Below are 26,379 nucleotides of genomic sequence, written 5' to 3'. Positions count from 1 at the left end.
TTTTTTTTGTGAAACATGAGTGCTTGCATGACAACCTAATAAGGTTTGAATTCTTGATAACAAAATAAAATTATGTTTAATTATACCCTTTGATTTAAAATAAATTAAGAAATTGTAATGTAGTGTTTTTATTTATGCTATTTTTATTTTATTTTAACATATTTTTGAAAAAGTCTATTTATCAAGTAAATAATATATAAATTAATAATAAAATATAAACGAAAAAATAAGTTGCAATTAGTTAAAATTAGTAAGTGTTATAAATTCGGACAGATAATTTCTAGTACGTTTGCAACAAGATTTTTGAATCAAAATATATTATATAATATTTGAAATAATTATTTTTGTATAATTTGAAATAGTCATTTACCTAAAAACAATGAACGACGTCAAAATTAAGAGTACGTTACTGGAAACTAATTTTGGAATCCGTTTTATATTTTATAATTCATAAAATAATCCGACATCTGGTTCGAATCTTTACTTAATGTCACTTTTTGGCGACATCAGCGCTGCAGGCGATTGTAAAAGCCAACACAGTTTGGTAAAATGTTTCACTAAAATCTAAATTCCGAGTTTCATAATTTCATAATTTTAACAAATTCAAATACAAAAACCTATGAAAATGGTTTAAATCAAAAAACAAAATTTCGGAATCGTTTTCATAATTTGTATACGTTCAAAATGCAAAAACCTTCAAAATTGGTTTGAATCTTTGCTGAATTTTTCATTTTTTGTCGACACAATGACAAAATTTGCTACTAAAAACTCGTTCCGTTTTCATAATTGTTACATATTCGAAATGAAAACAATCCATAAATATGGTTTTAATCTTTGCTTAATTTGTCAGTTTTTGGCGACATAAGCGCTACAGACGGTTGTAAGAGAAAAAAACACTAGATCATAATGATCTACAGAACCTGAATTTCGAGCTTTCATAATTTTCACATGTTCAAAATGCATAAACCTATAAAAGTGGTTTGAATCCTTACTTAATTTCTGACTTTTCGGCGACATCAGCGCTACAGACGGTTGTCAAGGACAACACAATGACAAAATATGGTACTAAAATTAAGTTTAAAAATAATTTTCAAAATTTTTATACGTTCAAAATGCGAAAATCCATAAAGATGGTTTGAATCTCTACTTAATTTTTTACTTTTTGGCCACATCAGCGCTACAGGCGATTGTCACAATGACAAAATGTGGCATTAAAACAAAATTTGGGATTCGTTCTCATATTTATTACGTGTTCAAATTGCAAAAATTATACAAATGGTTTGAATCTCTGCTTAATTTGTCATTTTTTGACGACATCAACGCTACAGGCGGTTGTAAAAGTCAACAGATTTTGATAAAATGTTCCATTGAAACCAAATTTCCAAGTTTTCGTAATTTTTACGTGTTCAAAATACAAACACATAAAAATGGTTCGAATCTTTGCTTAATTTGTCACTTTTCGGCGACACCAGCGCCACTATTATTTGTCCACAATTATTTTTCAAATGTTATATAAAATATTTCGACTCAAAGTTTTGTGATAGTACCTTGGAATAAATTTGAATCGATTTGATAATAATACAAATATTAGTAAGAATTGACATATGTTAATTAAAATGACACATGGCAATTAATAAAATTGATTACTAGTCACTTAATACAAATAATATTCAATACAAAACACATTTCATACAAATTAGACAATTAAAATAAATGTCATTTGATATAAATATCAATTTATATGAATTACAGTCAACGCGCATGGCAGATGATATTGTCATTTGAGTCGAATGTCACTTAATCCAAATGTCAATCAATAAAAATTCCAATCAATACAAATGTCAATCGATGAAAATTCCAATCACTACAAATGTCAATCGATGAAAATACCAATCAATACAAATGTCAATAGATTTAAATGACATTTAATCAATCGGGAGAGTCCGCGATTGTCGGCAACGCTCGTTCACTTAGTGACGTCACATTTCCCTTATAAAATCGAAAACATATGAGAACTACTAGTCCATGTAGTATAAGGTCTATGATTCAAATGACAATCGATAAAAATAAATTGACACCAAGTTCAAAAAAAAAATTGACTTCAAATTTATCCCTCGGTACTAAAAACAAAACAACCCTTAAACCTACTGCCCTTAAATCTAAACGTGGATAATATAATTTATTGTTTTTCATATATATATTTATATAATCATCTATTCTCATATATATATTAAATTTATAGATATTATGGGGCTCTCGTTTTCCTCGTAGTAAAAAAAAGTGCTCTAGGGCTCAAAAAAAAATCTATTTTTTTTAATTTTTCACCTACGACATAAAGAAGTTTTACTTCTGCGCCATTACAAAAAAAAATCAGTACCTAAAAGTACTTTATTTAGGCGCAGAAATGACTAGGCCTATTTTAAATGACACATTTTTATAAACTTAAAACTTATGTCACTTCTAAATGACATCAAGAATATAAATGATTTATTTGTTCTACATTTAGAGGTTATAATGATTATCTGTTTTCGTAATTGCTTAATCGTTTATAATTGTTTTTGGAAAGTATTTACATATATACATGTACGGGGTTAAAAAAGTCTTTTAAACTATGTTAGGCTAGGGTTACATTATACATATATAATAATTATTTTAGTCTCTAATTAACTAATTTTTAGTACGACATTAATGATTGAAGTTGATTTTTACATTTAACGTTTACGATAACGATTTATATTTATATGTTATATATTAGTACCTCAACATATGTGACATATGTGAACATGTGTGACATATGTCAATAGCTCTGACAGATGCCAATACCTGACACTATTATATAAAGTCAGTACAAATCTATTTTAGTTTCAGTTCGTAGCAAAATTCCAAAAAAACTTAATGTGTCAATAATTGTCATTGACACATTGAGTTTTTTTACTTCAATATATGTGACATATGTCAATGCATATGACGTATGTCAATATATATTACAGATGCCAATATCACTGACAGAAGACAATATCTGACATTATATTAAGTCGTTATAAATCAATTTTAGTATATGTTCGTAGAGATATTTTTAATAAATGTCAAGGTGTCAATGACAATTGTCAATATCTCTGACAAGTGTCAACAACTGATATTATAACGTCGTTACAAATCAATTTCAGTTTATGTTCGTATAAATATTTCAGTGTCAATGACAATTGTCAATATATTTGACACGTGATGTATGTCAATATCACTAACAGATGTCAGCAACTGACATTCTTATATAAAAAAGTCGATACAAATTAATTTTAATATTTGTTTGTAGAGATATTTTTAATAAATGTCAAGGTGTCATTGACTTTTGTCAATAGTAATGACATGTGTCAATAGCTCTGAGAGGTGTCAAAATCTGACATTCTTGTATAAAGTCGATACAATGAAATTTTAGTATTTTGTAGAGATATTTTTAATAAATGTCAAGGTGTCATTGACAATTGTCAATATCTTTGACACATGTCAAAATCACAACAGATATTCTTATATGAAGTCGATACAAAGAAATTTCAGAATATGTTTGTAGAGATATTTTTAATAAATGTCAATGTGTCAATAACAAATGTCAATATCTTTGACATTTGACTTATGTCAATATATTTGAAAAATGTCAAAAACTTCCATTTCAAATGTTTTTTAATCAAATTTCTAGAGTGTCATTGACGATGCCAGTGACATGTCAATACTACTGACATGTCAATATGACAGACATTAGAAACGGATAATATTTTCTATAAGATCAATAATTAATTTATTAAAAGATGTTTCAATTATAATTTATAAAATAATCTTGTATAATTGACATATGTCATTATTTGTAATCAATATTTCCAAAAAATGGACGTGTCAATAAAATTTGTCAATATCTCTGATATATAAGTCAATATTTGTAACAAGTGTCAATAATTGACATTTTTATATAATCGATAGAATATTGACTATATTAATCAATTATGTTGTTAGTATCAATGTTCCCAAGCATCGTGTCAATTTCATGTCAATTTTTCTGACACGTGTCAGAAATGTCAATATGTCAATGTCGTGATATTGATAATTGTCATAATTATAAAAAGTTGATATTTATCAATTACAAATATTGGTAGCGAAAAATGTCAGTTTTTATAGTACACGTTTACCAACAATCAACATTATCAAGAATATGTTCAATGACATATGTCAAGATGTCATGAAAAATACATGACATCAAATGACACATAAAAAATCATTTTCAGATAGAATGAAAAATGATAATATTCGTAGTGAATGATCATAGTCAATATTCAGATAACAAGATATATAATCAGTATGATATATGTCAAGATGTCATAAATGATGTATGACTATATGCATAAAAGACATGTCTATCTAATTGCCGTGCGATCAGACGTATTTTACATATAAATAAGCAAGGAAGAATGTATGATAACAGAAACTTCGTTGATTAAACAATTGTCAAAAATGACGATTTTTGTAGCAGATATTGACCAACAGTCAACACCCACATAAGATTACTTTATTATGACATGTCAAGATATAAATTACCATGACACATGTCATCTTATATACTAAACTTACAATCTAAATCGTTTAACGAACTCTTGCGTTATCCACAGTCATTTAATAATACTACACGTTTAATAATAGTCACCATAAATACAAAATCTTACGCTTATCTTAATATTATCTTATTTAAATATTAAATAATCTTCCATTAAATTCTGGGACAACAATAAACTTTAAATACAATATGTACAAAATACAATGTACAACGATTTAATACTAGCGACATCTAACAATGCAGTTGGTAACGAAGGAAAGAAAACAGGTTATTTACATGAAAAACGTCTACGCTTATTAATTAATGATTAGTTTATTAAATAATAGTTTAATATATTTATTTAATATTTAATATAAATTAAGATATGGGTTATTCGTCGTCGGTTATTAAAGATATGTTAATCAGTTCATCAAAGGCAGTTTTCGTTTCAACTTATAAATTAAAGTAAAACTTTTTTAGTCGAAAATTGGATTATTTATATTGTTGGAGAATATTAATGATTTTTTTAGTTGAAAAATATTGTGCGTTATTGATGTGATTTTATTTATATATTGATGAGACTAAAGGGTCGTAAAATAGACGAATGTTACGTAAGATTTTTCATATAAAATGGTACTGAAATTGTAGAAATGTTATGTAGTTGGTGTGCAGTCAGGCGTTTTAGATAGAATACGTTCAGTTTCTTTTTTTAAATATTGTACATCAAAATTAAAGTTTATTCGTCAGTAAATTTTCTATTTCTTATTTCTTTTTTTTAATTCTAGATTAATATTGTAGGTTGCTCGTCAGTAGAGTTCATTTTTTAATATTCTCAATTATAAAATTATTTTTTTGAAAATTCTAGATCAATATTAAACTTTGCTCGTCAGTAGAACCCCTTCCTGTAATATTCTAAATCGATATGACAGTTTGCTCGTCAGTAGAGTCCCTTTTCTTTAAATTCTAGATCGATATTACAGTTTCTCGTCGGTAGAGTCCCTTCTTTTTAATATTCTAGATCAATATTAAAGTTTGCTCGTCAGTAAAGTCGTTTTTTTGTAATTCTAGATTGATATTTTAGTTTGCTCGTCAATAGAGTCCCTTTTTTTACAATTCTATTTCATTATCAAAATTCTAGATCAAAATTAAAGTTTGCTCGTCAGTAGAATCCCTTTTTCCAATATTTTAGTTCAATATTGAAGTTTGCTCGTCAGTAGAGTCCCTTTTTTATTTCTTTTACGTTTGCTCGTCAGTAGAAGTCCCTTTTTTTATAAATAACTCTCATAAAATTTAAATTTGATCGTCAGTAGAGTTCATTATTCATTGGGACTCCAAGAAAAAAAACTTTCAAAAAAAAACGACTTTCAAAAAAAAAACGATTTTCAAGAAAAAACGACTCCCAAAAAAGGACTTTCAAGGAAAATAGACCAAAAAACAGGATTAAAAGAAAATAGTACTTGACAAAAAGGGGACTCTACTGACGCGCAAAAATACATGAGTAATAAAACATACATGATGTTAACAGTTTTCAGTACCATTTTTTTAAAAATCGCCACGTAACATAACCTTGCCATAACACCAGTCTATTTTACAACCTCTATATATTCATTCCTACACTCAGTCTTCCGTTTTACTAAAAACTATTGCAAAGTGTACAAATTTCTTTAGAAAGTGTTACGTATATTACTTTACTGTATATGGACGCCATCATTCAAAATTTCAGAATTCCTAAGTAATTAAATAAATCGTGGAAGAACGCATCAATTACACAAAAACCTACCACTGTACTATGATTAGCACAGCAGGCCAATCAGCATTAGTCATTACCTTTCAATTTTTTATCTTTATCTTAATCCTAACCTCAATATTTGATTCCTGCGTGCATACAAATCTCATCCGAGAAAGCCCTTTCCTATTGAACGATTCTGAGGATTTGTTGAGGTTCGCCTGCTTCAGCATAAAGACACGATCCTTCGCTGCAGCTGCAGCATCTGCTGCTGGAATCCTCACTATGTCTATCACTTGCATCTTCAGGAGCAGAACAATCCTGGTAGGTGCAGGATGAACCATTCATTTTGGCGTGGTGGTTTGCAATAATCTGGGAAAGGAGTAAAGAGTATAAATTAATTGGTGAAGTTTTTAGGAGTTGGTGGTGGGTTGGTGGTGTGTATCTAACCTGGTGTTGGTCTGAACAGGATATGCCTTCGTAGGAAGCACAAGACCTGGAGGATGAGTTTATGCAATGTCCGTTGCTTCCTGGTTGCCTGGTCATGCCATACGAAGACTGGTACTCGGAGTGGTGTGGGTTCGAACCGCCGAACTGGCTGTTTGGATACGTTCCTGGTAACTGGGGAGGGTGCTGGTTTGGGGGCTGCATTTGGTATCTAAAGAAAAAAATCCAATCAGTTACCAATAACAGTTAGAAAGAAATTTTCTACTGCAAGATTTTGCTACAACTAAGAGCAACTTGCCAATAGGCACTACCCACATATATCCTTTACCCTTACCTGTTGTGGTGACCATTATTAGCATAAGGAGGCGCAACAGGACTGTTGTAAACATTCTCGTGCGAGTACATAACCCCCAAATTGTTCCCTTGATTTCCTTGCACAGGACACCAAGGTGAGTACCCTGCATTCGAGCCATTATTGCAACATGCATTATTGCTGCAACCGTTGTTACTGCAACCATTGCAACCAGTGCCACTGTGCCCACTCGAGGAACCACAAGAGGAATGTCCTGATGAATGGTGAGAGGCCGACATTGGACTAGAAGTAAAAAATAAGGTGAAATAAGATAAAAGAAAATTTTAGTTTGGTTTTTAGTGTGTTTTCATACTTGTGATTGTGGTGACAGTTGGACATCTGTGATCCTGCTCTAGTGTTGCCACAATTGAACTGCGGGCAACGTTTGCCGACAATCGGGCTCGGAGCTCCGTATGGTCCTATGCTTTGGGCGCCCAACAAAGGTGTGGGGGGCGGATGATCTGGCGGCGGTGGTAGAAAATCTGACCAATTGGAAGGAGCTGAACAAATAAACAAGTTATATGCACCCACTAATATCAACCCTATTTCATCCCCTACTTACTTGTAAAAGCTTGCTGCTGCACCATCTTCCCATCATGACATATGTACGGGGGATATTTATTACCCTGCATAAAGCCAGGTGCTGATTGCATACTTTGCTGCTGATGCAACTGCTGCAGATTGCTGTTGGCCATTGCAGCAACCGAAGGGTCGAAGCAGGATTTCGGAGAACTCGATCCTGATGTTGTAGACATGTCTAAATTAGGCTTGACACAGGATGAGGACGAGTCTGTGTTACTGGTTTGTAAGTGGTGCTTCTCTCCTCGGTTCGGGACTGATGGTATTATTGTTGTGGTTGCGTAGGGCGTCGGATTTTCAGGAGACTAGGAAGAAGATACATAAAATTCCAAACCAAGCAAACAAAAATATGTTATATTTACCTTTCTGCAGTTGTAGAACGTCGACATGTTCCTGGTGTCGACTTCTGCATAATCAGTAGCACTATCAGAATACGGTTGTCCAGGTGCATTCAACAACTTAGTTTCCGATAAACCAGAATCTTTATCGTGTCTGCAGGTCTCCAACCTCTGTCTATCCACAAAGTCTCCTTACCGTTCATGTTAAGAGCAGCGATTTCATTGGCGTTGACAACAGGCACTGGAAAAAACCAAAATATTGCAAAAACCTTCAGGTTGCTAGGGGCAGTACAAGTATTACGTAAGCACTTTGGCGGGCGGAGGGGTTATTGATTACTTATTCTGGATGACATTTTGGTGACATCTTTGCTCACTTTTGCTGACAAAGAGGGACAGGGGGGGGGGGGTAAATGATTATACTAAATCTGCTTACGTAATACTTGAACGATCCCTTATCATTTATCATCTTACCACTCAAGTGCCCGAGTTCCTTGGTCAACTGTTGGCGTCTCCTGAATAACATCATAGCAGCACCTGCAGCCAACAGGAAAGCCAGGAGCATTACTGCAATAACTGCCACAAACCAGGTTTCCTGGACAACACTTTGGGCACCTGTTCGGGATCCACCATTTCCACCACTTGGATGAGCCCTTGGATGAGCTTGTAGGAGGGCAGGATCCATTACCAGAGAGACCTGACAGAGAAATAGTTATCCTAAGTCAATAGAAAATCTTGTAAGGTCATAAGTCTATTTTTCTACCAGGAAGACCTGACAGAAAAATGGATATAAATAGTTATCCAAAGCTGAAGAAAAAGCTGGCAAAGTCGTAAGTCTATTTTTCTACCAGAGAGACCTGGCAGACAAATGGATATAAATAGTTATCCAAAGGTAATAGAAAATCCTTAAGTCTAATTTTTACCGGGGATGAATAAGGGCCGGCTCCCATCCTGGTGTAAGCAACAATTCTGGCATTATATGAAGCTCCTGTCGTCAAATTATTGAGCATCACTGACAAAGTTGTGGAGTTTAGAGACATTTGTGCCAGGATTTTGCTGGAGTTACCAGCTTTCACCTAAAAACAAGGAAATAGAATCATAAACATCAAGCCAACTTTGAAGTCACTCAATTTTCTATACTTGTATTTTGTATCCCAGTAAGATCCCATTATGATGTTGGGCTGGTGGTGGTGACCATCTGATCAAAGCTGCTGTCAAATTTAGCATTTCTGTTTGGATATTATCTGGTGGTGCAGAAGGTACTAAAAAAAACAGAAAATTTAATATACTATTTTGGAGATTAAAGCATAAATATTTTTCTATCTACTTACCGTCGTCCATGGTCTGCGCAATTTTGGAGTTACTAGGTTGCCCCTCAACAGTTTTGTAAAAAGGTGAAACAAAAAATTCGTACTTGGTAAATTTCTTGAGATTGTTTACAATGTAAGTCTCAACAGTTGCTTTTGGGACTGTCAGGATGTTGTATTTCTGGGAACCACTTGTCAAGTCACGAAAACGAATATATATACCCTGGAACAAAAACAACATGTTAGTGTGCTCCCAAATAATTTTTATCATCTATTATTTACCTCTAAGTATTTTTCGCTATGGCTGACTTGCAGTTGCCAAACAACCCTTACACTTGTAGGGCTAGTAGGTTGTGCATCCCTTAAATCTACAACTTTGCCACTTAGAACCATCCTGGCATTTTCCAGTTCCTGTTGGGTCATTGCATCTTTTTGGGCCAAATTTTCACCAAGGGACCCTAAAGAGCCCTTTTTCCTGTCTGGGTGTTCTTATGACATTAGACAAGCCACTTGGCACAGACATGCCTTGCGAGTTTTCTGCACGTACCAGAAAGACGTAGGAGGTACCTGGTTTGAGATCGTTGATCTAAAAGGAAAATCTGGTATTATAATTGTTGACAATTGGTGGTGATTTGAAGACCAAGTACTTACTGTTATACTTTCACCAGCAATTCTACTGGCTGCAACTACCCAACCAGTTTGCAAATCAGCACTGAAGTATTCCACGGAGTATCTGGAAAAAACAAGGTGTCTTGATATATGCGTCAAATGAGGAAAAAGATGTATCCTTTATCCACTTACCCTAATAGTGGGCTGGCATTGTGCCTTTCTGGGCCTCGAACCCAGGCTAGGGTTGCACTGGATTCAGTCAAATTAAGGACTCTAGGGGTTCCTGGTGATGTTGGAAATGTACTAGGATCTGGTGATCTGTGTAAGGTCGTAGAATGAGATGATGGGTTTTTTTCGACCTAAAAAAAGAAAAAAATTAAGCAAAAATAGAGTCATCAGAGAAAATTTCTAGTCAATTGTTCAACTTACCATCAAAGAAGATGACCAGGATGTCTCTCCACTTTCTGAATATGCTGTGCAAGTGTAGTGTCCTGAATCAGTGACTTGCAGATCTGAAAAATGAGAAAAATTGCTCATATTGCTGATATTGAAGAACCAGGAAACTGCTTTGGACTTATACTGCCAAAAAAAAACTGCCAAAGAAGATCTATATATAGGGTATGCCATCTAACATTTTTCATTTTCATTTTCATTTTCATTTTTTTCTCAACGGTCAGCCGAGGCTTATTTTTTCATTTTTGAATTAAATTATTAACTAAATTAATTTCGTTATTAACTGAGAGGATTGTACTTTCAAATAGAAAAAGAAATTTTAGAAAATATTCAGTAGTTTGTAAAAAAAAATAAAGTTATTTGGCGGACCCTTTATATAAGTGAGTAAGAAAAATTGTGTTTTGACATCAACAAACTACTTTGGCAACACTAATTTTATTAATAATTAAATATTAGTAATTTTACATTTGAGGTTATAAATGTCTACGCAACACTAATTGTTTCGTTGCGTTAGCAAGTGAAGTTAGTTACACATGAAATGCCTTCGGGTTCGAAGGGTGCAAGCTCTGACTTTTTGTAAATTATCTCAAAAACTATAAGCACTAGCAAAAAATAGTTTCAGAACAAAATATAGCTCATAAAATTTTCAATCGAATCTATTATATAATTTATGCATTAAAATTTCATTCTATTTTTATTTTAAATTCTATTAAATTTATGTATTAAAATTTATGCAAGTCAAAATAAATTGTATTTTATTATGTATTAATATAAATTAATTATTCAATTATGTGTTTTCATATTTTTAATACTGATGTAATTATTAGTTAATTATTTATGCTCTGGCAATACTAGTTGTTAGCAAGTGAAGTTAGTTGCATGTAAAAGGCCTTCGGATTCGGAGGGTACAAATTCTATTTTTTTTAATAAATATCTCGAAAACTATGAACACTAGAAAAAAGTGGTTTAAGATCAAAATAAAACTTATAAAATTCTGTATCCAACCTATTACATTATTTTTCTTTTACATTCTTCATTTTTTACTTACACAATTTCAAACTTCTTTTTTATTGAACTCCTCTTATTTCTACGATAATAACACTAATTGTATTAACAATTATGCATTTCTACATTAGTAAATTAAAATAAATTAAATACTAATTGTATTGAGTTAAAAATTGAAATTCCCGAGTTTTTATAATTTTAGTACTGTTTTATTTATGTATATTTTAAGTTATGTATTTATACATTGGCAACACTAATTATTTCGTTGCGTTGGCACCTGAAGTTAGTTACGTATGTAATTGAAGGGAACAAATTTTTACTTTTTTTGAAATATCTCAAAAACTATGAACACTAGGAAAAAATAGTTTGAAAACAAAATATAGCCTATAAAATTCTGCATCTAACCCATGACATTACTTTGCCCATACATCCTTTGTTTTTTATTTACACAATTTCAAACTCCTTTCCTACAGAATTCCTTTTATTTCTACAATAATAATACTAATTGTATTAAAATTTATGTACTTCTACATTATAGTAAAACTAATTGTATTAAATTAAAAATTGAAATTCATGTATTTTTATATTGTTAATACTGATTTAGTTATAAGTTATTTATTTATACTCTGGCAACACTAATTGTTTCGTTGCGTTGGCAGCTGAAGTTAGTTACATATGAAATTTAAAGGTTTAAGTTTTTACTTTTTTTAAATTATCTCAAAAACTATAAGCACTAGAAAAAAATAGTTTGAGACTAAAATATAGCTTATAAAATTCTGTATCCAACCCACTACATCACTTTACGCACACATTATTCTTTTTCACACGTTTTCAAACTCAAAACTGTTTCTTTTACTACGTTTCTATTTATTTCAAACCAAAACAAATCTTTCCCTTTGCAATTCGAGTTTAATTACTAGTTCGTTCTCGATGCAAAAAGCAGGAAATTGATGATTTCTTAACGACCAATAGAAAAAGCGTAATTTTCTATCAGAGTTCGCAGGTTTTTGCTCATTTTTCTTCGCAATTTATTTTCCACTTAGGAAACTCAACGCCTCAAAACACATTAGAGCTTTCGTAAAGGGAGGAACATTATTAGTTTATAGTTTGAAGGAAAAAGGATAACATGAAGGAAAAATGTAGTAATAGGTTGGATTTAGAATTTAATAAACAATATTTTGTTTCTAGACTATTTTTTGCTAGTGTTTATAATTTTTGAGATAATTTTGAAAAAGTAAAAATTTGTACTCTTTAATTTCTTCGTATTTACAAAACTCGACGCTGAAACATGTTAACTATCAGAGCGTGGTGGCAGTTCTATTAACAAAGTTTAAAATTGTGTACAAGTAAAAGTGATGAATTGGGAAAAAAATGTAGTAGTAGGTTGGATTCAAAATTTTATAAGCTATATTTTGTTCTCAAACTACGTTTTGCTAGTGTTTATAGTTTTTGAGATATTAAAAAAAAACGTAAAAATTTGTACCTTTCAATTTCATACGTGACTAACTTCAAGTGCCAACGCAACGAAACAAATACCAGTGTACATATATATATAACTTATAATTAAATCAGTATCAACAATATAAAATTACATGAGTTTCAATTTTTAATTTAACACAATTGTTTTACCAATATAAAAATCCATAAATTTTAATACAATTAGTATGTTAACATTGTAGAAATAAGTGGAGTTCAATAGGAAAGGAGTTTGAAATTGTGTAAATAAAAAACGAAGGATGTGGGGGCAAACTTATATAATGGGTTAGATATAGAATTTTATAAGCTATTTTTGTTCTCACACTATTTTTTCTAGTGTTTTGAGTTTTGAGATACTTTAAAAATGTAAAAATTTGTACCCTTCAAACCCGAAGGCATTTCATGTTGTAGAAATAAGATAAATCCAATAAAACGAATTTTGAAATTGTATAAATGAAAAACGAAGGATGTGTGGGCAAAATTATATAATAGATTCTATTGAAAAGAAAATTTTATGAGCGATATTTTGTTTTCAAACTATTTTTTTCTAGTATTTTTAGTTTATGAGATAATTTAGAAAATGTAAAAATTTTCACCCTTCGAAACCGAAGGCATTTCATGTGTAACTAACTTCACTTGCTAACATAACGGAACTTTTAGTGTTGCCTGTGTAGAAATATACATAACCTCCAATGTAAAAATACTTATATTAAATCATTAAAATATTTATATTTTAATCTTATTTTATCCTAATATTAAACTTATATTAAAATCTGGGTGCCAATGCAGATTTTTGACGTCAAAAACATATAATAATCAATTCAATAATATGTTCATTTCCATACAAAATTATATAATAGTTTAGATTCAGAATTTTATAAGCTATATTTTGTTCTCAAACTATTTTTTTCTATTGTTCATAGTTTTTGAGATAATTTAAAAAAAGTACAAAACTTGTACTCTTCAGTTCAGATGTTAACGCAACGTGGCAATTAGTGTTACCAGTGTAGAACAAAATACCTTTGAAAATATATATATATATATCATTTTTCTTTTTCTACATGATTTGACACAATTTCATGTCTATAACCACTTGACTGTGTCATTGATCCGGTGAATGGATTTCCGAGGGTAAAAAATTATAAAAGCGACAAATTCGCACATGAATTAGTTAGGGTAGTCGCACACGTGTCACTTTTTTCCCTTTCACACAAAAACATGAATATTTGAAATGAATCGAAGGGTGATTGGCTGATTTTATGACAATACTTGGGAAATTGCATCGAACATCGAAAAATTTCTACGCCACTTAAGGGAAATTATGCGTTCGATTGAGCGGAAAAATATAGAAAAGGATATGTATATATATATATATATATATATATATATATATATATTTCATACAAGTCCTGAGGGATTTTCCAGGATATATCTGTTTTTCTGTTCCTGAAAAATGTATATCCTTTACATTTACGTTCGCGGTTTATTTTAGCGCGAAATATTTTATATATTTTACGGCGTCTGCAAAATTGAATATGATAATTTTTATTTTTCCTGCGAAGATTGATTTTGTATGTTCGCTGAGATGATATTAGTATATAGTAGATATTGATTGTATTCAAAATTATATATATATATACTAGATGAACCGACAAAAGTTGTCCTGTACCCACGTCTACAATTCAAAAGTGCCAATTTTTTAATATCCTATCCCATACTTTTTAATATCCTATGTGTTGTCCTGCCTTTGTGATTTATTTATGGTCTTAGTATAAGCATTATAAAAAATTCTGATAAAAATTAATATAGTGTCAGCGGTAAAAGAACAATATCACACTTGATTTTACCACACACCATAATTGCTTCAATAATTTAGTCTATAATTTTCATTAGTTGCTTCTTGGCAATTATAATTTCTAGAGTACATTTTTCTTACTAATAATTTAATAAACATTATTGTTCATGTTCGAATCTTAGGTGAATTAATTTGTAAAATCTAGTTCATAGGGTGCACTATTCAATCTAAGATCAATTTGCTAATATTCCATATCCAATGCCAAAAAAATAAATTTTTGACACATGAAACAAAATTCTAAATCATTTTTTAATAAGTAGAAATATTTTTTTGTGTTAAATAATTTAGTAATGTATACCAAAATGCAACATGCATAAGTTTAAACAAATAATGTATATGCAATTTTGGACTTGTTGCGTTATTTATTGAATGAATTATATAATTTCATCTGCCAAACATCATATACTGTCGACTGTATCTTTATTATTTTAATTGCTGGCACATCTCAGCTGCTTTTCGGCAATAATGTAAACATTACATTTTTTTGAATATTATATTTTAATATTATCTAGGCTCATAATGTCAGCTAAATTCAAATTTCAAGTGAATGGCATTTCTAGCAGATGACAGTTCAAATGTTTTCAATGATAAGTTTTTTTTTTTGTAATTTTTGCCATTTATTTTTACAATATTACGATAGTTTTATCGTTCATTAAATCTTGAAAATTTTCTTTGCCAAACTCTAAAAAGATTTATCCAAGTCCGAATAAGCGTTTAGGAGAAGTATCAAATCGTACACCCTTACAGAAGTATTAAATATATTATATATATATATATATATATATATATATACATATATCAATGGCCAATTTTAATTAGCTCGTCAGTAGAGTCCTTTTACGATTTTCATTTTGCTTATCAGTAGAGTCCTTTTCTTGCTCCAGATACAAAAGAAATTTTAACATACTCATCAGTAGAGTTCTTTTGAAATTTCTGTTTGATTGTCAATATATTAACTAGCAAATTAAACATTATTATTGAGGATTGAAAAAAGGACTCTACTGACGAGCAAATTAAATATAATTCTTACAAATCCAAAAAGGACTATTATCGAAGAAAATTTAATATAGTTCTTGAAAAATAAAAAAGGACTTTACTGACGAGCAAACTAAATATAGTCCTTGATGATTAAAAAAGGACTCTTCTGACGAGCAAATTAAATAGCAAAATAGAATATGAAAAAAAGGACTCTACTAACGAGCGAATTAAATATAATTCTTGGGGATCAATAAGGGACTCTACTGACGAGCAATAATTCTTGATTATTAAAAGAGGACTCTTCTGATGAGCAAATTGAATATAATTATGTAGAATTGAAAAAGAACTCTACTGACGGGAACCAAATTAACTATATATAATTCTTGATTACTAGAAAGTACTCTACTGACGATCAACAAATTAAATATAATTCTTGATGATTAAAAAAGGACTCTACTGGCGAGCAAATTAAATTTATGTCTTGAAGATTAAAAAAGGGACTCTACTGACAAACAAATTAAATATAATCCTTGTGGATTGAAAAAAAGACTCTATTGACAAACAAATTAAATATAATTCTTGAAAAGACTCTACTAATTTAAATATACTTCTTCGTGTTCAAAAAGACTCTACTGACGAGCAAATTAAATTTATGTCTTGAAGATCCAAAAAGGACTCTACTGACAAGCAAATTATATACTGTCCTTAAAGATTAAAAAAGAAACTCTACTGACGAGCAAATTAAATATAAATCATGATTATTAAAAAAGGACTCTACTGACGAGCAAACTAAATATAAGCCTTAAAAAATAAAAAAGGAACTCCACTGACGAGCTAATTAAATATATTTCTTGAAAATTAGAAAAAGGACTGTACTGACGAGCTTATTAAATATAATCCTTGAAAAATAAAGGACTCTTCTGATGAGCAAATTAAATATAATTCTTGAAAATCAAAAAAGGACTCTACTGACGAGAAAATTAAATATAGTCTTTAAAGATGGAAAAAAGGACTCTACTGACGAGCAAATTAAATATAATTCTGGAAGATCAAAAAGGACCCTACTGACGAGCAAATTAAATATAGTTCTTGGAAATCAAAAAAGGACTCTACTGACGAGAAAATTAAATATAGTCTTTAAAGATGGAAAAAAGGACTCTACTGACGAGCAAATTAAATATAATTCTGGAAGATCAAAAAGGATCCTACTGACGAGCAAATTAAATATAGTTCTTGAAAATCAAAAAAGGACTCTACTGACGAGAAAATTAAATATAGTCTTTAAAGATAAAAAAAAGGACTCTACTGACGAGCAAATTAAATATAATTCTTGAAAATCAAAAAAGGACTCTACTGACGAGCAAATTAAATATAGTTCTTAAAAATTAAAAAAGGGACTCTACTGACGAGCAAAATTAATATTAACCCAGAAAATAAAAAGAACACTCTACTGACAGATGTAATAAATAAAAACTTGAACTACTGACGAGTAAGTAGTTCAGTCCTAAATATAAAATAACAAATTAAAAATCGACAAATTCTAGAAAAAACAGAAGTCTACTGAAGAGCAAACTGAATCTCAATTTACAAAAATAATGATACATTGTTACACTGAAGAAAAAGAACTCAACTGACGAGCAAAAAACACGTAGACATTCTTGATTTTCCAAAAATATGTCGCGTTTGTTCTGTACGGATTCGAAACTTGGATTCTAATTATAAAAAGATTCTACTGACGAGTAAACTTGATCTAAACTTGGAAAAATAACTGACAAATTTTTTGTGGTAAACATAGATGTAATAGAAAGAACTCTACTGACAAGCAAACTTAAAAAAATGATAAAATGTTACACTAAAAGTATGACTCTGCTCGGATCAGAGATTTGAACTCTTAAGTAAAGTTTGAATATTTATTTTTGAAAAAATTTAAAATAATTTAAGGAAAGTAATGAATTAAATTACAGCAGCCAAAAAAAGCAGCTGTACCAATTATAATTGTATAAAAAAGGACATTTACTTTACAACAACTGTACCGATTATTATTGTAAAAAATGACATTTGCTTTACAACTTCTACATGACGTCATCAAAAAAAAAAAATAAATAACTAAAGACTTAAGTAGAAGTATACAGATTATGTTCGAAAAAAATGGAAATTGAACCACTGACTCAATTTTTAATTTTTTTCTAGTTTGCCAAAAAGTTCACAAAACTAGCTCTCGCATTACTATATATATTTAGTCTTGCTAAATTCTTTCCTAATCTACTAATACATCACGACATCTTTTGTCCGGGATAAACTTCTTTAATTCTACGTCTTTCTAAGAAAACAGGCACAGAGACGTTTTGACAAACATCCTGGCCATCAATCAAGATTTAGCCGTGTTGGCAATCACTCAATCACCGAGATAAAACTAAGGCTAGTGGTGTATGGCATTGTGCCTTAAAGCAAATTGCTGGAACTTTCCGTAGCGTAATGAAATATTCGAGAAATTTCAAACGTTTTCAATTATATTATTACAAATACAGTAACTTTCATTATTTTTGCAATATCTTGTTATATCTGAGCAAATCAAACGTAAATTATAAATAAATCAATTCATCTCCGGAAGCATTAACAATCGTCATTTCATTTCGAATTTAATTTCAAAAAAAAAAAAATAGTTGCCTAATTTACACAAAATTGAAAAAGTGCTCCCGTATAGTCACAGTCTAAACGAATTTGCAAATAATTCTGTGCGACATTTTCACTTATACTGCGCTTAGCTTGGCGGCATTTTCACGTTTTTCGATAGTTTCGCACAATATTGGATTTGTGCTCCAGTACATAAACAGTCTAAACGCACTCGGGTAAACATTTGTACCAGAGCGGCGCTTAGACTGTGCTTAGCCCGGGTGATTTTTGATTTTTAATCCAAAATTACGAAAATATTTTATGGAAAATGAAAAAAGATGTAATAATTTTTATCCTTAAAGCAATCACTAAAAAGATATAAATATATATATAATATATACATTTATATATGAGATTTTCATACAAACTCCAAACATTAAGCCATATATAATATAATATATACATTTATAAATAAGATTTACATACAAACTACATAGACTAGGCCATATATAAATGTGTTATAAATCAATATATACATTTATATGTGAAATTTGGATACAAACCACATAGACTTACCATATATAATGATGTATAAATCAATATATACATTTATATATCCAATTTTCGTACAAACTACAAACACTAGGTTGTATATAATGACTAGGTTGTATATAATGACGTATAAATCAATATATACATTTATATATCCAATTTTCATACAAACTACAAACAGCAGGCCATATATGATAATGTATAAATCAATATATACATTTATATATGACATTTCCATACAAACCAAGAACACTAGGTTGTATATAATGATGTATAAATCAATTTGCAAAGAATTCTGTGCGACATTTTTCAATAGTTTTCACGAAAATTGGAAAAGTGCTCCAGTACATAAACAGTCTAAACGCATTTGGGTAAACATTTGTACCAGAGTGGCGCTTAGACTGTGCTTAGTCTGGGTAATTTCCTGAATTTTTAATCCAAAATTACGAAAATATTTTATGGAAAATAAAAAAAAGATGTTATAATTTTTTTCCTCGAAAGCAATGTTTTCTCAATACAAGCAGAAAGTTTTTTAGATCATTCAGTTAAAAAAAAAATTGTATCATGCAGCAGCGATATCAAAAAATAGTTACTTTATCACTTACCGTCAATTTTTAGGGTTCCTGAACCAGAAATGTGTATCCTGGAGGCTTTGTTATCCTTCAAAGGTACACCATTGTCCTTGGTCCACCTGATTTTAGGCGCAGGTGAACCTGTAGCCTGGCAAACCAAGGTTGCCATACTGCCTTTGGGTAAAGTTTGGTTGGAAGGGCCAATTTGGATAATCGGTGGAGGCGTGTCTTCTACTGAAGTAACCTAAAATAAAAGACACATTTTATCCTGATGACTAATTTCAGCATAAATACTTTTTTGGTAAAAAATATATTAAATTTTGACAAATTTTTGGACCAGTAACATAGAGTATAAGTTTCTTTCCTGGCAGTATACTCTGTGAACATGTATGTCTAGTTGCAGCGCGCTCAGGCGTATTTTAACTAGTAGAAAGTGGAATGTAGCCTTAAGGCATGCTGCATGAACTTTCCGAAATGTGTAAGAATTGATTAAATCAATTGAAATTAAAATTTAGATATTTAGATAAAATTAGTCAACTGTTAACGAATAGAATTAGTCAACGATTTCGAATAGAATTTTCTCAAAAACATTTAAATTAATTGTAAATATATTAATAATATTGCACAAATACGTGCTTGTAAGCTCTAAATTTGATAATATTATTATAAATTTCAGTGAATTGATAATGTTTGATTTATCTTATCACAAAAGCAACTTTTGGCACAAATTTTGAGGAATTTCTAACATTAAACTATTTGTCGTAGGGCCGTAACATTTTAGTATGTTCTACAAGACTATGATATTTATCGCCAAAACAAAAAGTTTCGTAAAAATCGTCAATCTTTAGAAAAAGAATTGAGAGCCAAAACGTGGACAATTTTGTTTCACTTTTATGCTATTTACAAAGAAACGGCTCAGCCGATCGTCGCACAAAACTGAGAACAGATAATCTACACCGAAATACATCGAATGGCTTTTAAATTTTTAAAATCGGTTCAGGCGTTTTTGAGAAAACATCGATGAAATTTCTAATTTTAACAAACGCCAAACAAACGATACTAATTTTTGCAAACTTTGACGAATATTTAAAATTAAACGACTTGTCAGAAAAAAAAATCATAAAAATCGTCGAAAAAAATCTTTTTTAACACTTTATTACAAGAAAACGGCCCGGCCGATCCTTACCAAAAACTAATCAGCACGATTCCCAACCAATATCTTTCGAACAGTTTTTGAAATTTCAAAATCAATTCAGAATTGCGGGCTAAAACGTGGACGATTTTTTATCTCTTCTCAGCTATTTACAAAGAAACGGCTTGGCTGATCGTCACGCAAACTAATAAACGTTAGTCCTCATCGAGATACATCGAATGGCTTTTAAATTTTTGAAATCGGTCCAGCCGTTTTTGAGAAAACGTCGATTTACGGCAAAAAATCGGTTCAAACTTACACATACACACATACATACTTTTTTCAAATTTGGTCTCATTTGATTCAGAATGACTTGAAACGTCCAGGAAAAAACATAAAATCAGCGAATCGGATTTTTTTTATGAAAACATAAACTTCTCCTTCGGGAAGTTAAAAATACGCCTGATCGTACAGCAATTAGATAGACATTTTCACAGTATTTACTACACTCATAATATCTTATAACTATCTTATGAAAGTAAGACACTCTTCTATTCACAAAATAAACTTGGTACAAGTTTTGTAAGAAGCATTCCACTGGATAAAGAATACACGAATGATTTTCATCATGCAGCAGTGATATCAAAAATTTAAACATTATTTAGATGGAGTACTATCTTATCGTCTATGTTACCCCAGAATTAACCCATAAATCTATTATTAAGGTTGTCAAATATTTCCCTTCCGCCTTTTTGTATTATAAACCAAGAGCAGAAAAGCGGAAGGGAGATATTTGACAACCTAATATTATTATTATAAACATAATATCTTATTACTACTTTATAAAAGTAAGACACTCTTTTATTCGCAAAATAAACTTGGTACAAGTTTTGTAAGAAGCATTCCACTGGATAAAGAATAAACGAATTATTTGTATCATGCAGCAGTGATATCAAAAATATTTAAACATTGTTTAGATGGAGTTCTATCTTATCGTCTATGTTAGCCCAGAATTAACCCATAAATCTATTATTAAGGTTGTCAAATATTTCCCTTCCGCCTTTTTGTATTATAAACCAAGAGCAGAAAAGCGGAAGGGAGATATTTGACAACCTAATATTATTATTATAAACATAATATCTTATTACTACTTTATAAAAGTAAGACACTCTTCTATTCACAAAATAAACTTGGTACAAGTTTTGTAAGAAGCATTCCACTGGATAAAGAATACACGAATGATTTTCATCATGCAGCAGTGATATCAAAAATTTAAACATTATTTAGATGGAGTACTATCTTATCGTCTATGTTACCCCAGAATTAACCCATAAGTCTATTACTATTATTATTATTATAAATATTTCTATTTCTATTTCTTACCTGTAAATGTGCCCTAACAGTAGTACTCCCTGCAACGCTAAGGGCGCTACAAACAAGGTACCCTTCGTCCTCCTTCTCGGCCCCTGGACCCTTAAAGTGCCCTGAGGTGTCACAGAAATTCTGCCATATGTGTTATCAGGGAACATTAATTGTTGAGAACCTTCCCTTGACCAGAAGACTGAGGGTTTGGGGTTGCCCGATGCGGAGCATTCGAATGTGGCAACACCGTTTAGACCGACGCGTTTGTCTGTGGGTTTTTGGGTGAATTTTGGAGGTGCTGGAAAAAAGGAAAATTATTAGTAATAATTTATTTATTATTAAGAATTATATGTTTATATATTTACAATATCAGATAGCTTATATTAATTATGGAAAGCTAAAAGTGTGAAAATATATATGTAACAGAGACAAAAAATATAAATGCCAAAATATAGAAGTCTGAAAATAGCCTTTTTATCTGGTTAATTAATTATTTCCGGAATCTTGTTTCCAAGAACAAAATTATTTTCTCTCCAATAAAAAAGTAAAAATGTAAGGGGTCGATAAACAAGAGAAACCTTATTTTTATTAAATGTAATCTTTTAATCTAGCTTGAATTTTTAAACTTAAAAGATGAAAGTTGAAAGTTTACAGACAAATGGTTGGTGGAAATTATCCCTATAATAAACATCTATATAAATATACATATATATATATATATATATATATATATTAATTGTTTAATATGAATAAAACAGCACTCAGATTTGTTTAACACAACTGTATTTTATGATTACAGACGTTTCGCATACCAAAATCGATAAAAATGAAAAAACAAATTAATTTATCGAAAAGAATAAGATAAATGAAAAAATTTATAAATTATTAATGATGCTTATATAAGTGTCATGTAAAATATTTGTGTCGGTTCTTAGATTTATGCTATTGTTAGTCCGAACTATTAACATTGATTCTGCCATGCTCCGTTTAAATAAGTCTTTCTCATGGAATAAAATTTGGGGATTGTCAAAATCAAACTTATGGTTATTCCATGAGAAAGACTTATTTAAACGGATTTAAACGGATTCTGCCATGCTCCGTTTAAGTTTCAAGCTTATCTAAAAATATTCAAGAACGTTTAAAAATATTCAGGCTCGTCCAAAAATATTTAAGTTTGTTTAAAAATATTTAGGCTCGTCTAAAAATATTTAGGCTCGTCTAAAAATATTAAGGCTCGTCTAAAAATATTCAGGCTCTTCTATAAAAATATTCAGAGTCGTCTGAAAAGATTCAAGCTTGTCTAAAAATATTTAGGTTCGTCTAAAAATATTTAGACTCATCTAAAAATATTCAGGCTCGTCTAAAAATATTTAGGCTCGTCCATAAAAATATTTAGATTCGTTTTAAAACATTTAGGCTTGCTTATAAAAAGGTTCAAGCTTGTCTATAGAAAGGCTCGTCTATAAAAATATTTAGGCTTGTCCAAAAATTTTTGAGCTCGCTAAAAATACTTAAGCTCGTCCTAAAAAATATTTAGACTCGTCTAAAAAGATTCAAGCTTGTCTAAAATCATTCAGTCTCGTTTAAAAATATTTAGGCTCTTCAAAAAATATTCAGGCTCGCCTACAAAAATATTTAGACTCGTCTTAAATTATTTAGGCTCGTCCAAAAATATTTCGTCTAAATAAATGTAGGTTTGTTCAAAATCATTTAGGCTCGTCCAAGAATATGTAGGTTTGTTCAAAAATTATTTAGGCTGGCCAAAAAATTATCAGCCTCGTCTATAAAAATATTTAGGCTCGTTTAAAAATAATTAGAGTCGTCCAAAAACATTTAGGCTCGTCTAAAAATATTTGAGTTTGTTTAAAAATATTTAGATTCTTCTAAAATTATTTAGGTTCGTCCAAAAATATTCTGGCTCGTCTAAAAATATTTAGGCTGGTCTAAATAAATGTAGGTTTGTTCAAAATCATTTAGGCTCGTTCAAGAATATGTAGGCTTGTTCAAAAATTATTTAGGCTCGCCAAAAAATTATCAGTTTCGTCTATAAAAATATTTAGGCTCGATTAAAAAGATTCAAGCTTGTCTAAAAATATTTAGGCTCGTCTAAAAATATTTAGGCTCGTCTAAAAATATTTAAGCTAGTCTAAAAATATTTAGGCTCGTCTAAAACTTTGCAGATACGTTCAAAAATATTTAAGCTTGTCTAAAAATATTTAAGTTTGTATAAATATATGTAGGCTTGTTCAAAACTATTTAGGCTCATCTAAAAATATTTAGACTCGTCTATATATATTTCTGTCGTCTTTATATTTTTATATTCTCGTCTATATAATTTTTAGGCTGACCTGTATATTTTTCGACCTATATTTATTTATATTCTGAGCTCGTCTATAAATTTATAGGCTTGTTCAAAAATATTTAGGCTTCTCTAAAAATATTTAGGCTCCTCTAATAATATTTATACTTGTCTGTAAATATTTAGGTTTAATAAAAAATATTTAGACTTGTCTAAAAATATTTAGGCTTGTCTAAAAATATTCATAGTCCTTAGTTTATTTATATTATGAGCTCTTCTATAAATTTATAGGCTCGTTTAAAAATATTTAGGCTCGTCCAAAAATTTTTAAACTTGTTTATGCTTGTGGGGAAATCAAGCAGGCTAGTGATTGTAGAAAAACAATTGGACTTGTCATTTATATTTTCATATCATTAATTTTCATAGTCAATAAGTTTTATATATTTTTATACAAGTGGAGTTTATATTTTCATATCCATTACCACACATGCTGATTTCAATGATTTTTGACTCGTTTATAATAATACTAATTTTGGGTCGAACATATATTTCTTGACTTTTCAAAATAGTTAAGGCTGTTCTGTACATTTTTAGGCACTTTTATATATTATTAAAACATTCTATATATTTAAACTCGTTTTAATATTTTATCTGGGCTATCTGTATTTAGTCTTAGGCTAATTTATTTATTTTCAAAGTCGTTTTTTGAACTTCTGTATTTTACCTTTAAACTATTTAATTTTTGTTTATCCTTTTTAATTTATTTATACGTTTCTTTATTTTTTAATAGAGAAGTCTGAGAATAAATAAAGAAGCCTAAAAATAATCACCGTATAGATTATTTTTAGGTTTCTTTATTTATTCTCAGACTTCTGAATTCAAATTTAGACATCTTCACTAATTTTTAGGCGTATTAGTATTTATATTTTGGGTTTCGTCTATATATGTTTAAGGCTCGTCAATAATTTTAGTCTTGGTTGTAATTTTAAGTTCATTTATATTTATTCAGACTCTCTATACACTTTTAGACTTAAATTTTTAGGTTTTCTAAAATATCAATTTTTGTACAAATCTTGATAAAACATTAACTATTTTCAATACAATCCTTAGGTTCACAAACCCTTTCTTAGCCCTACACCCTCTTGCAATGAGTATCGCAAAATCCATTACCGTCTTCGTCGAAGGGCAAGGCAAGGCAAGGGCAATGTCGTTGCAACATGTTGCCTTCGTCTCCGACACCGACTCAGTCTACTTTTTTTCATTATACCCTTAGTCTTTTTATTTCGATTCCCTTGATTTTTTTTCACTTTTTCACTCGAACGTTATTCATTTCTTGCACCTTCATTTCGATATACAACACTTGCCTGCAAGTGCAGACAGGCGCTCGAAAGAAACGACTACTCTGACTTGAAGAAATGGATGGTGGTGTTGGCTTATCGAAAAGGCATCAAGGAGAAAGAAAATATAAGGGTTGGTGGCGGTGGTGGTGCAAAAAAAAAATGCAGAAGGAAAGTATGAGTTACTTCGCGAGTATTGCTTTTATGAAAAGTCACTCGTTTGCGATGCAACAGATTTTGTAAATGATGAGGAGTCGACGAGGAGATCGAGGGATCGAGGGGTTGAGGGATTGAGGGATTGAGGGACTGTTGTTTCCCAAAAGTGTCAAATTTTGGTAATTTATGCAGAAGTATCTTCGAGACTACAAATACTTTTGCAGATATCATATTTGGGCAAAATATTGTGTTAGACAAGTCTATCTATAAATAATCTTTCCACAAATAATCCAAAATAAATAATAATCCATTAATCACGTGATCGATTTGTAAAGGATTTTTCGACCCCTTCTCCACCTTGGTGATACGTGGTAAAAATCAAAATTACCCCTCCCCCCCTCTTTCCTGATCAAACATCAGGCGTATTTTTAGTTTCGAGAAAAAATTGTGATATTTTCAATTTTTTTTTCTAAAAATATTTGGATTTTTTTTTAAAAAAAACTTAGGCAAAAAATAAATACATGTGATATCTTACTACACCTCTCCCTTGTCTATATAATTTTTAGCTGACCTGTATATTTTTATTCCTATATTTTTTTATAGCTCAGAAAGCTTGTCTATAAATTTTTAAGCTTGCCTAAAAATGCTTGGGCTC

At 30.4% G+C, this 26,379-nt stretch overlaps 2 protein-coding genes across 2 annotated transcripts in view; both read right to left on the bottom strand.

Moving 5' to 3' along the window:
* Positions 1–4,599, bottom strand: part of LOC113388452 (protein sax-3-like) — a 29,617-nt gene extending 25,018 nt beyond the window's left edge. Inside the window, exon 1 of the mRNA XM_026625829.1 lies at positions 4,585–4,599. Within this exon, the coding sequence (XP_026481614.1) occupies positions 4,585–4,599 (15 nt within the window). The remainder of the gene's footprint in view (positions 1–4,584) is intronic.
* Positions 4,600–6,464: 1,865 nt separating this feature from the next.
* The window catches only part of LOC113387696 (protein sax-3-like), a 30,798-nt gene continuing 10,883 nt past the window's right edge, over positions 6,465–26,379 (bottom strand). Inside the window, 19 exon segments of the mRNA XM_026625059.1 lie at positions 6,465–6,677; positions 6,756–6,963; positions 7,087–7,347; positions 7,418–7,604; positions 7,667–7,988; positions 8,046–8,173; positions 8,176–8,262; positions 8,493–8,715; positions 8,942–9,094; positions 9,159–9,280; positions 9,350–9,548; positions 9,608–9,764; positions 9,805–9,911; positions 9,977–10,058; positions 10,127–10,293; positions 10,364–10,446; positions 19,472–19,682; positions 21,954–22,027; positions 22,030–22,230. Of these exon segments, the coding sequence (XP_026480844.1) occupies positions 6,492–6,677; positions 6,756–6,963; positions 7,087–7,347; positions 7,418–7,604; positions 7,667–7,988; positions 8,046–8,173; positions 8,176–8,262; positions 8,493–8,715; positions 8,942–9,094; positions 9,159–9,280; positions 9,350–9,548; positions 9,608–9,764; positions 9,805–9,911; positions 9,977–10,058; positions 10,127–10,293; positions 10,364–10,446; positions 19,472–19,682; positions 21,954–22,027; positions 22,030–22,230 (3,158 nt within the window). The 3' untranslated portion in view covers positions 6,465–6,491.

Source organism: Ctenocephalides felis, unplaced genomic scaffold, assembly GCF_003426905.1.
Source record: "Ctenocephalides felis isolate EL2017-DRISC unplaced genomic scaffold, ASM342690v1 CF-g0.4_SCAFFOLD_03572, whole genome shotgun sequence".
Taxonomy (NCBI): Eukaryota; Metazoa; Arthropoda; class Insecta; order Siphonaptera; family Pulicidae; genus Ctenocephalides; species Ctenocephalides felis.
This window is presented reverse-complemented; position numbering and strand designations above follow the sequence as displayed.